General features: G+C 38.9%; 1 protein-coding gene across 2 annotated transcripts in view; it reads right to left on the reverse strand.

Annotated features, from left to right (window-relative positions):
* The window catches only part of HACD1 (3-hydroxyacyl-CoA dehydratase 1), a 40769-nt gene that overhangs the window by 21398 nt on the left and 6673 nt on the right, over positions 1 to 12698 (reverse strand). For both annotated transcript variants that reach the window (XM_020966889.2, XM_020966888.2), the window contains exons 2-4: positions 4395 to 4512; positions 4176 to 4194; positions 3828 to 3916 (exon numbers count right to left, since the gene is read on the reverse strand). In XM_020966889.2, coding sequence (XP_020822548.1) covers positions 3828 to 3916; positions 4176 to 4194; positions 4395 to 4512 — 226 coding nt within the window. The remainder of the gene's footprint in view (positions 1 to 3827; positions 3917 to 4175; positions 4195 to 4394; positions 4513 to 12698) is intronic.

Genomic DNA, 12698 nt, shown 5'->3' on the forward strand with positions numbered 1-12698 from the left:
TTTTTCTTCTTTGTTAAAAAAAAAAGTATTCTGAATTCCAGGCAAACAGCCTTCATATTAATTTTTAGAAAAATAATCCATTCATAAGGTACTAAGATCTATTTTGAGGAAAACATTAGGTGGTGAAATACAAAGTACACTTAAAGCCTCATTTCACTAATTGAGAATTTGAGATTAACTAAATAGATACAAATTTACTTCGTTTAGAAAATACTTTCTTCATAAATAATGCAGTCAAGGAAGAAGTGTATAACTTTAAGAGAACAATTTTTTAAAGAACTTTAACACATTATTTGTAGGAAAGTTAATATTAACAACAAGCAAGTATCAACTATTTGTTAAAAACTGTCCTTCACCTTATTCCTGGTCTTAGAACTGCTGATGTTCCAAGGATTATTTTTAGTTATTCCAACCACTGGTCAATTTTCAGTGATTCAGTGATGGCAGATGTCCAGGGTGGCAATAGGCTGAGTCACTTCAAGTGGCTAATAAATGATTTCTTCCTAAACCTGTTTCTTGAAGCAGACTTTTAAAATAGGTTTTAACAATGGCATTAAAAAATGGGGAAATAGGTATTCCAAATGAGTAGGGCTATTTTTTGTATTAGAAGTCAACAAGCATTTATTAAGCACACACTAAATGCCAGGTACTATGTAAAGCACTGGGGATACAAAGAAAGGTAAGCTCCCTCAAGGAGCTTACATTCTAATGGGAGAAACCATATGCAAACAACTATGTCCATATAAGATACACACAAGGGTATATATGTGTATATATATGTATTATGTATGTATGTGTGTATGTATGTATGTATGTACTGGAAGTAATTTCAGAGGGAAGGCTCTCCACTTATGGAGAGGAGGAAAGGAGTCCTGTAGAAGGTGAGATCTGAGTGGAGTTTTAAAGGAAGCCATTGAAATTAGAAAGCAAAGATGAAGAATGAAAATGCAAGGAATCAGGAAGGAAGAGAACAAGGACATTGGGCCCATTTGGACTAGTTGGAGCCTGGAAGGAAAGTAAAGTACTTTGCCCTATTGGTCAACTTGAAGCCCAGTGGCAAGAGTTAGGAGAAGATGAGACACTAGGGCATTGAGCCAAGTTTGCCCTCCTCTGGGTGTTTCTGTGAGTGAAGAGGAGTGAGGTCAGAACCTTTGGGAACAAAGTCATATAGGAATATATGAAGTCTTTAATTGGGAAGAATTCAAAATATTATAGTAATATTCCTCAAGAGGATAAAAGGAGATGATAGGTAGGAATCAATGCTTTTGCCTCTTTGTCACTAAATGAGGAGGATGGGATCTGAACCCCTAAAAGGAAGGGAAACATGTCTTTGGGATCTGGACCCTAAGGAGGAGAGGCCCTGGATTTTCCCTCAAGGCCAGGTCTCTGGCATTTGCCTGAGGCTATGGTCCTATCAACTGGCCTTTCCTTATTGCCTACACACAATCTCCCAATTCTTTGTTACCCTTAATTGAGCCTAGCCCTCTATTACCTCCCCATGGCCCCCCACCTTGACCCTATCTAGACCCCATTCTTGACCTCTCAGTCACTCCCATCAAGATCCTCCCTAGACACCTCCTTCAGTCACCCCAGCCTACTGGCCACCCCCATCAAGATCCTACCTAGATCCCTCCCACTGTCTTTTTGTATATAAGGTCCACCTTGTCTCTATTAAGGTGCTCAGATTCTTTAAGAGTCTAGTCAAGGGCTCAGATTCTTATAATCTTATAATCTTATAATAGCTCACAAATGTTCAGATTCCTTAAGAGTCTGGCCACTATGGCGGATCTTTAATAAACCTTGTCTTTGACTGAAAGAAGGCTTGGGTCAAATTCATTTGGGCAGGACCCACATGTCATGATTGTGGAGTCTCAGCAGCCCTAAACCTCTAAACTTCAATATATGGTTCTTTGACCAGGAAACACTGCCTGATCCCAAATTCTTCTCCAGCCAAGATTGTAAGGTACATAAGCCTCCCCCATCTCCCTAATCCCTTTCTTGCCTTGCAGGCATGGTAGATTTCTAAGCACCTAGGAAGGCTTGGCTTGAAAGTGCTCTAAAGGTAGGGACTGTCTTGTTAGCTTGTATTGCGCCTCCAGGGCTTAGCATAAGGCCTGGCCCATAGTAGCAGACAATAAATGCTGTATTTATATCTTTTATTAGAAAAACTGAGTTAAGGAAAGGTTCACTCCGATACCCAATATGTACAAGATGTTACCTATGTAGTGGTGACTGGTCAAAGAACTAAATCAGTCAAGCTGACCAAGGACACAGGTAGACCAATTGAAGGTATTGAATGATAGAAAGGTCTACAAGGAATAGATCCAATGGACCTCTTCCCAAGTAGACTGGAAGTCAGGGTCTCTTCCCAGTGAAAAAAACAAAAACAAAAAAACCAAGAGTTCATCTTCTGGCAAAGAACTTGTTAAATAGTGAAAGAATGAATAAAAAGCCAGAGAGGTATATCCCCATGTGGACAGGAGATGAGGGATCTATGTGGAGTGGAAAGAGAACTAGAGGTCTGTTTCCAACTACTGGGAGGCCTTGAAGTCTGCCCAGAAGGTCAGGAGCGAGCTGTACTGGGAGTGGGTGGGTAGAGAGGACAAAAAAATGTTCCTATTCTTGGCCAAAGCAAGCTCTTGGCACAGTAAATTAAGAACTGGCCACAGCAGCATTCTTAGGCCACCCAGTTCAGTTCTATGTCCTCAAGTCCAGGAATATTTTGTTCCAACTAAGATATTCATTTAGTTTTTTTGTTTCTGTTTTTCAAATCAAGCTAAGTCCACAAGCATTTATTAAGCACCTACTATGTGCCAGGCATTGTGCTAAGCTCTGGGGATACAAAGAAAGCAAAAAACCAGCACCCCACCTGCTTCCCATAGTGCTCACAGTTTAATAGAATCTCATTTTCACTCCCTCCCTTTTTTTTTTCTAGTTTCCTGATCCCAAATCTTTCTCCTTTTCAGTTAAATCTCTTCTAACAGCTCAGTCCTTTGACTGGCCAATCATATTTTCTTTTTAGGTCTAGAAATACTGTGTGCTAAATTATTAAAAGTGAAAGTGCTTTAATCTAAGTTACAAATTCAAAGACACTAATTTCTTAACCATTCTTATTGGTCCTGGGCACCACACCATAGAAAGGACTTTGTTATGCTGGATGGTATCCCAGAGAAGGGCAGCCAAAATGCAGAAAGAGCCAGCCGAAACAACTGGAGATGTTTAACCTAGAGGAGGGAAGACTCCTACAATACTTGATGGCTGTCTTTAAGAACTTGAGAATCTGGCAGAGGGATCAGATTAGAGTCCCAGGGGTGGGGAACCCTTTGAGGGCCACACTTGAGGACCTAGAGGGCCACATGTGGCCTCCAGGCTGAAGGTTCTCCACCCCTAGTTCACTAGGCTTATTGTGTTTGGCCCATGAACAAAGAGCTAAAAGCAATGGGTAGAAATAGCAAAGAGGCCTTTTTTTTTTAAACAATTAACACCATACAAAAGTGCAATTTGTCTTGGGAGGTGGCGTGTTGCCCCTTACTAGAGATCTTCAAGCAAAGGATGGATGACCACTTCTAGGATTTATCATCATATGGATTATTTCACAGACATGGTTTGGACTACGTAGCTGCTGAGGTCTCTTTCAACTTTGTAACTTGGTGAACATTGTTACTTAATATTAAACCAATATTCAGGAGTTCAGTTACAGTCTCTAACAGCACCTAAAATCCTGATTTGGTCTGTGTCAAGCAATATTTCCACTTTTTGAAAATATACTAACATTTCACATCATAAATCCTCCTGTAGATTACTACAGAACAAATTCACACACTTACTGGTTTTATACTGTGGGTGATGAGCCACACCATAAAGATTCTTGAACTCACTTGGACCCCAGTCACGATTACTGATGTAGGTACAATTCCTTCAAGAGAAAAAAGAAGTCAACAATGTCCCATAATGAAACATTTAATTAATGCTAGATCTGCTGGATCTAGCAGCAGAGGGCCTAAGTTCAAATCCTAGCTTTATCCTAGCACAATCACTGACTGATTGTGGGCAAGGTATCTAACCTTTCTAGGTTTCTATTTTCTCATTGATGAAATAAAGGGGTAGGATAGGATGACCTTTAAGGCCCTTCTGGCTCTAAGTCTAAAAAAGGACAAATAAAAGCAGGAGCTCACCAATTATACAGTGGAATATCTGTAAGGAAATGGAGAAAAAAATGCAATTACACAAATTGAAATTTGTTTTGAATCTGCAACATAAAATGTAAGAAAGCTACACTAAAAATGATAGGCTAGGTTTTAACGGCATAATAAGACCTGATTTTCTAATCAGACAGATTTTCCTATAAATAAAACAAAGAGAAATCAAGGAAGATGTAAAGGTTAAAAGTTTACCTCCAGCAATGCAAACGTCTGGAAAAATTTCAGCGTCTTCTGAATACTTTTGTATATACCCTTGTGTGTTCCTTTCTCCATATAAAATCGTACCATGGCAACAGCTAGTACCAGCCACCTAGATTAAATAAAATGTATTAGGAGAAACAGCAAAATTAGCACAACTGAATTTTCTCTGGCAGTGCCAACACATAAATGTCCAGGTGCTTAATGCTTGTGTGACCACAGAGAGGAGACCACCTGATTTGTGTAGTCAAAGGAATATCCCATGTGGCAAAATCTGAACCCCACTTTTGGCACTGAACTTTTATGGGCCTCAGTTTCTTTATCTGTAAAATGGAGATGATAATAACAGGGAAAGTATTTTGGGAAAACCTTAAAAGTTCTATAACAACTCATTTTTCTTTTATTATTTAGAGTTAGAGCATTTTGTTCAAATGAAATGACATGCAAAGTACTTAATTCATTTTTTAAAATTATTTTTAAAAAATTAAAAAATTATTTAAAGTTGGAGCATTTTGTTCAAATGAGATAACATGTAAACTACTTAAAAAATTATTTAGAGCTGGAGCATTTCATTCAAATGAAATAAGACATAGGAAATACTTTGCAAAACCTTAAAGAGATCTAGGAATTTGAATTACCATCATTGGTTATTTTTCCTATGTTTTTGGCCCTCTTTAAAAACTTCTGCTGGGAATATGGGTCATTGATACATTTTTCAGACTCTTAATAAGTTGAATAGAATACATGAAAGAACAATCAATAAGCATTTATTACATACCTACTGCATATATACTAGGCACTGCTGGGAATACAAGGACAGGCTAATGATGTAAATAATTTATTAAATAACTTATTTACATAAGATAATTCAAACTATATACAAAGTAAAAATCATGTAGCTTCGGGGGAGAGACATTGGTAGCTGCAGGGAATCAGGAGAGATCTGATGGAGAAGTGGCAGCTGAATTGAGCTTTCAGGGGAGCTAGAGATTCTATCAGGTAGTGATGAAGAGAAAGTGCTCTATGCACAGGGGATGGGGGGAAGCAGGGGTTTCAGAGCAGGGGCAGGGGAGGAGGGGGAAGTTATGGAGATATAAGAGGAAGATATAGGAAGATATACGCAAAAGGAGAGCAAGTATGCCAGTTTGGTTGAAGCAAAATATTGTATAATAAGCTCAGAATAATGTAGTTTGGGGCTAGATTGTGAAGGACTTTAAATGCCAAATAAACAGAAGAGTTTGCATTTCAGCTAGAGGCAATAAGAAGGTCCTGATACTTCTTGAGCCTGGGACCGACAAGGGCTAGGGTGAATGTATCGAGCTTGGAATTAAGTGCATCGTGAAATGATAACTGAACTCATAGTAACCGATGAGATTTCCAAAAGAGAGTGCAGCTCTCTCTTCCACATTGCAATTTCCCCCATCGAGGTTTTGATATATTTTGGGTCAGCATAAGAAATTAAATGGAAATTTTTTTTTGGGGGGGGGAGCTTTGGGGAAGCTGCAGATGACACAGAAAAAAGTTTAGAAACTAAGAAATGCAAAAAATATATGTATAGTATTATATAATATTGTCTATAACCAAATACTTAAGCCGAATTTTATAATATAAGGCACTGTAAACACCCCATAAAAGAAAAAGAAAAAAAATTCAAACTTCTTCTCTGGTAAGAAGGTTGGGCCAAAAAATTTTATGTGGATTTTCCATCTTTCGAGGGCACAGTGCCCCTAACCCCTGAGATATGGAATGGATAACTACAATGCAGAGGGCTCTAGCCAAGGCCTTGGAGTACACACATATTTAGGAGGCTAAGACTTGCATGATAATCCACAAAGGAAATCTGAGAAGGAGTGGTCAGAGAGGTAGGAGGAGACCCAAGAAAGAACAGTACCATGCAAACCCATAAAGGACCAAGTATTTGGGAGAAGATGGTGATTAATGATGTTAAATACTACACAGAGGTAAAGAACAAGGAGGACAGAGAAAAGGTCAATGGATTTGACAATTAAATTTGGCTGGTGACTTCAGAGAAAGCAGTTTCAGCTGAATAATGCATCTGAAGCCAGAGAGCTGGGAATAAAGAAGTGAATGAGGAGGGGGACAGTCTTTCTTTTTTCTTTGTCTTCTTTGGCTTTGTTGCTTTATTACTTGTAAGATCCTGGGTAAGCAATCAATCAACAAACACTCATTAAGTGCCTACTATGTGCCAGGTACTGGGCTATGCTAGAGACACAAAGACAAAAATTCTTTGCATTCAAGAAGTTCACGGGCAATAAAATAGGCAACTATTTCTCTGGTTGTGAAAAGCAAAGGGGAATTTAGGATTATAGCTGGTGGGTGGGGGGGAGCTAAATGAAGCCGTTTTGAGAAACTAGGAGACCAGAGGATGTTTTTTGGCAGCAGGGAGAGAAAAAGTAGACCAACTATACCACAATCAGGTCTGTTATTTGATAAACTGAGTAAATAAATTGAGACAAAAGGCCTTTAACACATGAATATGATCATTATGTACAAAATCTGTAATGATGAAGAAAAAAGATATGACCATATTGGAAATATGTACAATACAGTACAAAATGTAAGGTATTACATGAAAATAATTAGTTTATATTTTAGTGCTCACTAAAAAAATCAAATGCTATGCCATGCCTCAGGAAATCTTATCAGAACTTTGCTTTCAAGGACTTTTATTTTATGAAAAGATAAATTCTTAGAGCAATTTGGAAGGGGCATTTATATTTTTACCATTGAATCAGTTTGTTAATCAGAAAGTTAATTGTCTTTGGAATAAAATTTATAGGCTTATGGCATATTGGGTAGACAGCCTTGATCCTTGAGCTAAGAAGATCTAGATCCCCTGACACATCCTGGATATGTGACCCAGGGTAAGTTATTTAAATTCTCTTGTGCTAGAGTAACTCTAATTGCAAAGGAGGTGCTGATCTGCTTTGGTAAGTGTAGCTAGGTAATGAAATTATAGTTCCGGTTCTTATCTGTCTAGAAAACCAATTTCTTTCTCTCCCTCCCCTTGTGTCTTGTGCACCACTAGGTGCGTGCCTGGAGTAATTAAGCTCTTAAATGTTCATGAAGAAGGAACTGATTCATCCAGGGGTAATACTAAACTCAAATTGCAATTGCCTTTAATACAATTTTCCTGGTAGCTATATAGTCCTTTCACATTTTCCCAATTGCCTTTGCATCTTCTATCACTCCTCAGCCATATACCATCCAAAATGAAGAAGGGACAAGAATATGAGGCCCGAGGAGATTGTGACTTTCCCATTGCCTCACAGACCTGGGATTAGAATTCAGCTATCCCTTCCAGTTACCCCTAAGCTTTCTGGGGAAACCCGTATTCCTTTCAGAAAGTAAGAACTACATTCTCGTAGAACGCCCTCCTTGAGGGCAGGGACTGGTATCCCAGGTACCTAGCACAGTACCTGACACACATAGGTGTTTAAATAAATGCATATCGAATTGACTTAGTAGTTGGCCACAACTACCACCGATTTCTCATAGTGAGTTTTTATTTTTTTAAATCACTTTTCAGTTTGATTCTATAAGGTGTTATCCTATCCTATATATGAAACACATTCTTAAAACCATCTTTCTTCACAGAAAAAAAAATATTTTAAAAAAATTAGGCCAAGGACTTCACAAGTTTTAGCTCAAGAATGAGAATGCTTTTTACTTAGAACAATTACACAAATAATACCTTTAGGGAGAGTATTAACTTGAACAGGAAATCTGAAATTGTATTTGCTATTGCTTTGGAAAACCAAAAGTAGCAACTGATATTACATTAGGCACAGCCCCAGAATCTAACCTAAATTTAACCAAAGTGTGTTTTCTGGTGTGATGTTCCAATTACTTTACAGAGGAATGTTATTTACAACCCTAATGAAAGCTTTTGTGCTCGAGGGGTTGAGAACTGGATAACCCACTTGTCCTTAGTGTCTTAAAATGCAATTCTCCATCTTATCCTGCATGTTAACCATTGATGTTGCATTCTCTTATGTGGCACGGGATGAAATTTCTGCATTTGCTTTCTTTTTAAGACCTTCTTTGGGTCAGCTAGGTGGTGCAGTGGATAGAGCACCGGCCCTGAAGTCAGGAGGACCTGAGTTCAAATCAGCCTCGGACCAAACACTTGACACTTACTAGCTGTGTGACCCTGGGCAAGTCACTTAACCCCAATTGCCTAAAAAAAAAAACTTCTTTGGGCATCCTTAAGCCTCTGTTTCTTCAACTGTAAAATGAAGGCATTGGGGGACAGTTAAGCAAATTACAGCATAGGAATGTAATGGCCTAAAAGGACTGATGAACGTGAATTCAGAGAAAATGGGAAAACCATTCTAAGTGCCACAAGAAGAAACCAGGGAGGAAAACCAAATACAATGTGGCTTCATTATAACAATGTAAATAGAGACATTAAAAAGCAGCAAATCTCAGGTCAGATACATAGGGAGATTATCAGAATTAAACACACTTCCTTCCTGCTACAAAAGTGGTTTAATGTCATAATTGCAATATTAAGTGGTTTTTATCTATTTAGGGTGAACTTTATGGTGGTAATTGTTGGGTGTTTGCTGGACATTTTTGTCAAAACAAAAAAAAATGTATCAATATAAAGAAAAAAAATGAAAGGATTGGGCCAGATTTCCAAAGTCCTTTCCAGCTCTAACATTTTGTGATCTAACCATCTGCTGTCTCCTCTGGTTAATCCACACCTCCCTCCTCCCCGCCCCCTCCATCACCAATCTTTTCTTTCCTCTTATTGGTGGCAGCAGAATCTGCTGCACCCTCATTTACTTGCTTTCTAGATTAAATGACTTCACTCCCTGTATCTATCAAGATATCTATTCCCAGACTGCATGCTTCTTATTTCTTTCCCAATTCAGTCTTTGATCCAGAATCATCCAGCATCCTTGGGTGGCATAATTGGCTCAGGGGCTTCAGACCAATTAATTGCTTCACTTTTCCCCTTCCCTTGATGTCCTCGTGTCCTCTGCTTGAGGACTTATCTTTCAAAAATCTCCTTCTTTTCCCTGCTCCTCACCCCTCTACACACTTTATAATTCTGCAGGACTAGTTTGGAATCAGTATGCTTAAGTGAGCAGTAAATTGTTATCAATATCTAAAGCCTCAGGTCCTGCAACTGTGAGAAATAAAGCTGTCTTCTTTCTGTCTTCTTTGCTAGGAGATCTGATGCCTGGCAGATAAAGAATGAAACATTACTCGCATCTTCTCTCTTTTTTTCTTCCTCACTGCTTAATAGCAATGGAGCTTCACAATTAATCTTTCATATCTGGCAGCCTATAATGTTTGTGTAGAAATTCACCTACATCTCAGGCATTAACTCAAAGCAGTTATTTATGAAGTCACATTGGATGGCTCCTGAGTCTAAACAGACAAATGACCTTATCTTAAATGGTAAGATCTTCACCACAGATAACTTGAAAGTTCTCATTCTTGCTGTTCTCCTTCTTAAGGATAGACCATATCTGCTCTCAAATCAGTACAAAATTTTATCTTTTAAATAGAACCTCTCAATTTTTCGTCACAGAGAGGTGATGGAGTAAAGGTACAGAAGAAGATAGACATTTCCAGACAGGTCTTTGAGATTGTTTTACTTGCCTATGCAGATCTGTTAGGTAATTTCCCAACCCAGGTGAAGTAATATAGTTTTCCAGAGGGACAGCTCAGTTATCTGTGCTATGCATGTGGAAAGCCTCTTGACTGTCCCAGAGAATGCTATCCAGGTGTTACCAATTACCCCAGGAAACGAGATTGCTGGAGGACCCATAGGTATAGGATTTGGATTAGGGGCAGTTGAAGAAACAAGCATAAACTTTTGAATGGCCTGTGTGCCCTACACTGTCACTCAGCTTCCAGCATTTGCAACCAAAAAGACTGATGAGAATGGAACTCCTACTGGTAAGATCATTCTCCCTCTTCTGGGTTAAACTGAGGTGTTTTATCTCTCCGGGCTGAAAAGTTCCTTACTATCGTACTTCTTTGACCTATTATAATTTATACAACTTCCCTGACTTCTACTTATGGTTTAGTTTGGATAAACGGGTGCAGAAGGGTTAAGCAAATGAGGGTTAGCCTAGATCCTTAAGAGCCATCAGGGACAGAGCTTTTCAAGCTGAACCCATCGTACTCCAAGAGCAGAGATATTTGATGAGTGAGAGATGAATATATTTCTATCCTAGTATTCTTCTTGACAGACTAAATGAGAGAATGCTTAGCCTCAGTGGTCCTGGAAGGAGCAGCTAGTGAGCCCTTCAGTTCACTTAAAAATGGTTGGCCAAATTTCAGATAACATCTGTGCATACAGCCTGCAAGCTGTATCCATTTATTTAGACAGATGAAGAATACATATTATCTTATAGTTAAGGGCTTTGCTTTTCTTTCTTTTTTTTTCTCAATGGAATGTGGGTGGGATGAAAAGAGGGACTAGAGATACACTAGCTAAGAAAAAAATTAAAAGAAAAAAAGAGGATTACAGAAGCAGTTTTTTAAAAATAGCATAGAAGAGAACAGAAAGGCCAAAGAAACAACACAGCAGGATAGATTTAAAAGTTACATGTTGAATTTATTATATATTTAAAAAGAAAAGCATGCTGTACACATTAGAATGTTTCAGGTACAATCCTAACTTTCTGTCCTACAATTTTACATGGAAATGCTGATTTATTTATTACATTCAGAATTTTTTTAAGTGAAAAAAATGAGCTCTTTAACAACTGGAATGATATACTGCACCTGATGTATCTCACAGCCGGACAGCAAGGTGGTACAGTATGGGGAGTGTCAGACCTGGGCTTAGGAAGACTCATCTTCCTGAGTTCAAATCCAGCCTCAGCTTACTTACTAGCTGTGTGACCCTAGGCAAGTCACTTCAACCCGTTTGCTTATTTGCTCATCTGTCAAATGAGCTGGAGAAGGAAATGGCAAACCACTCCAGTATCTTTGCCAAGAAAACCCCAAATGGGGTCACAGAGTCTGAGGCAACTGAACAACCACAAAGACCAAAAAGAGGTAGAGGGGAGGAACAATCCCTGCCCTCAGGGAGCTTACAGTCTATCCAGAAAAACCACAAGTACAAATAAATAACTACAAAGTTATAAAAGGCAAATTCAAAATAAATGAGGGTTTACCCATAGCTGGGACTATTAAAAAAGACAATGCACAGGAAGATTGCATTTTAGTTTTGCTTTTCAGGTTCAGGTTGAACCACTCAAGGTCTCCATATGAACCCATTTGCTCTTTTAGTCTACATACAATTCCAAATTTTGATATCTATTTGAATGATAGCGGATGATAAGTAACAAGTTAGAAAGCTTAGAGAAGAGGAGGCAGGCATATAACAGCAGCAGAAAGTAACAATTGACCATTAATCACGAAAAAGAAGGTAGAAAAAAAGAGCATAAAGTGGGTTGCTCTAGATCATCAATGGGAAACCTGTGGCCTCGAAGCCACATGTGGCCTTCTAGGTCCTCAGGTCCGGCCTTTTGACTGAGTCCAAGTTTTACAGAACAAATGCTTTTATTAAGGGGATTTGTTCTGTGAAGTTTGGATTCAGTCAAAGGGCTGCACCTGAGGACCTAGAGGACCATATGTGGCCTAGAGGCTGCAGGTTCCCTACCCCTGCTCTAGAAGAACTGGCCCTGTCTAGTTCTAAGATCCCATATTCATATAAGAATAAACAAGGTGGGGTGGTGAGGAGAAGGTAGAGAAATGGGGGAAAAGAAAAGTACATATGTAAATCAAGAGAGAGCCAAGAGTGTGGAGACAAAGGAAAGGAGGTTAAAAATGAGATAATTCAGATAAAAATGGCCGTGTAAGGATGGGAAATGAATTTAAGAGAAAAACAAATGCTTTTTCACTAGTATCAGTCTGCACAAAATGTAGAAAAAATTTCTCTAGCATGACGAGGGCCTCGTGCCTACACAAACCTCATCAGTTTTCTTGGCAAGTGAAACTTCCCCATGTGTAAGAGAATTAGGATGATGCATAAGGAAAGTGAATTGGAGAGACTGGAGCATAGATTAACATTCGGCACCTCGTTCTGATCTTCCCACCAGTGACCGAGAGGAGATTGGTTTGATTGGCTATGTAGCTGGAAGGGAAGGTGGCAGCTTCAAAAAGTCTTTTGATGCCACTTCTCCTCCTCACCCCGCTTCTCTTTTTGCTCTCTCACCATCACTTACCTCATCTGGCAAGAGACCAAGCTATAGGGAGCTACATTTGTTTTTTTCTGTTCTAGGTAAAGGAAATAGAGTCTTCCTC

The sequence above is a fragment of the Phascolarctos cinereus genome, unplaced genomic scaffold, assembly GCF_003287225.1.
Source record: "Phascolarctos cinereus isolate Bilbo 61053 unplaced genomic scaffold, phaCin_HiC Scaffold_1;HRSCAF=81, whole genome shotgun sequence".
Taxonomy (NCBI): domain Eukaryota; kingdom Metazoa; phylum Chordata; class Mammalia; order Diprotodontia; family Phascolarctidae; genus Phascolarctos; species Phascolarctos cinereus.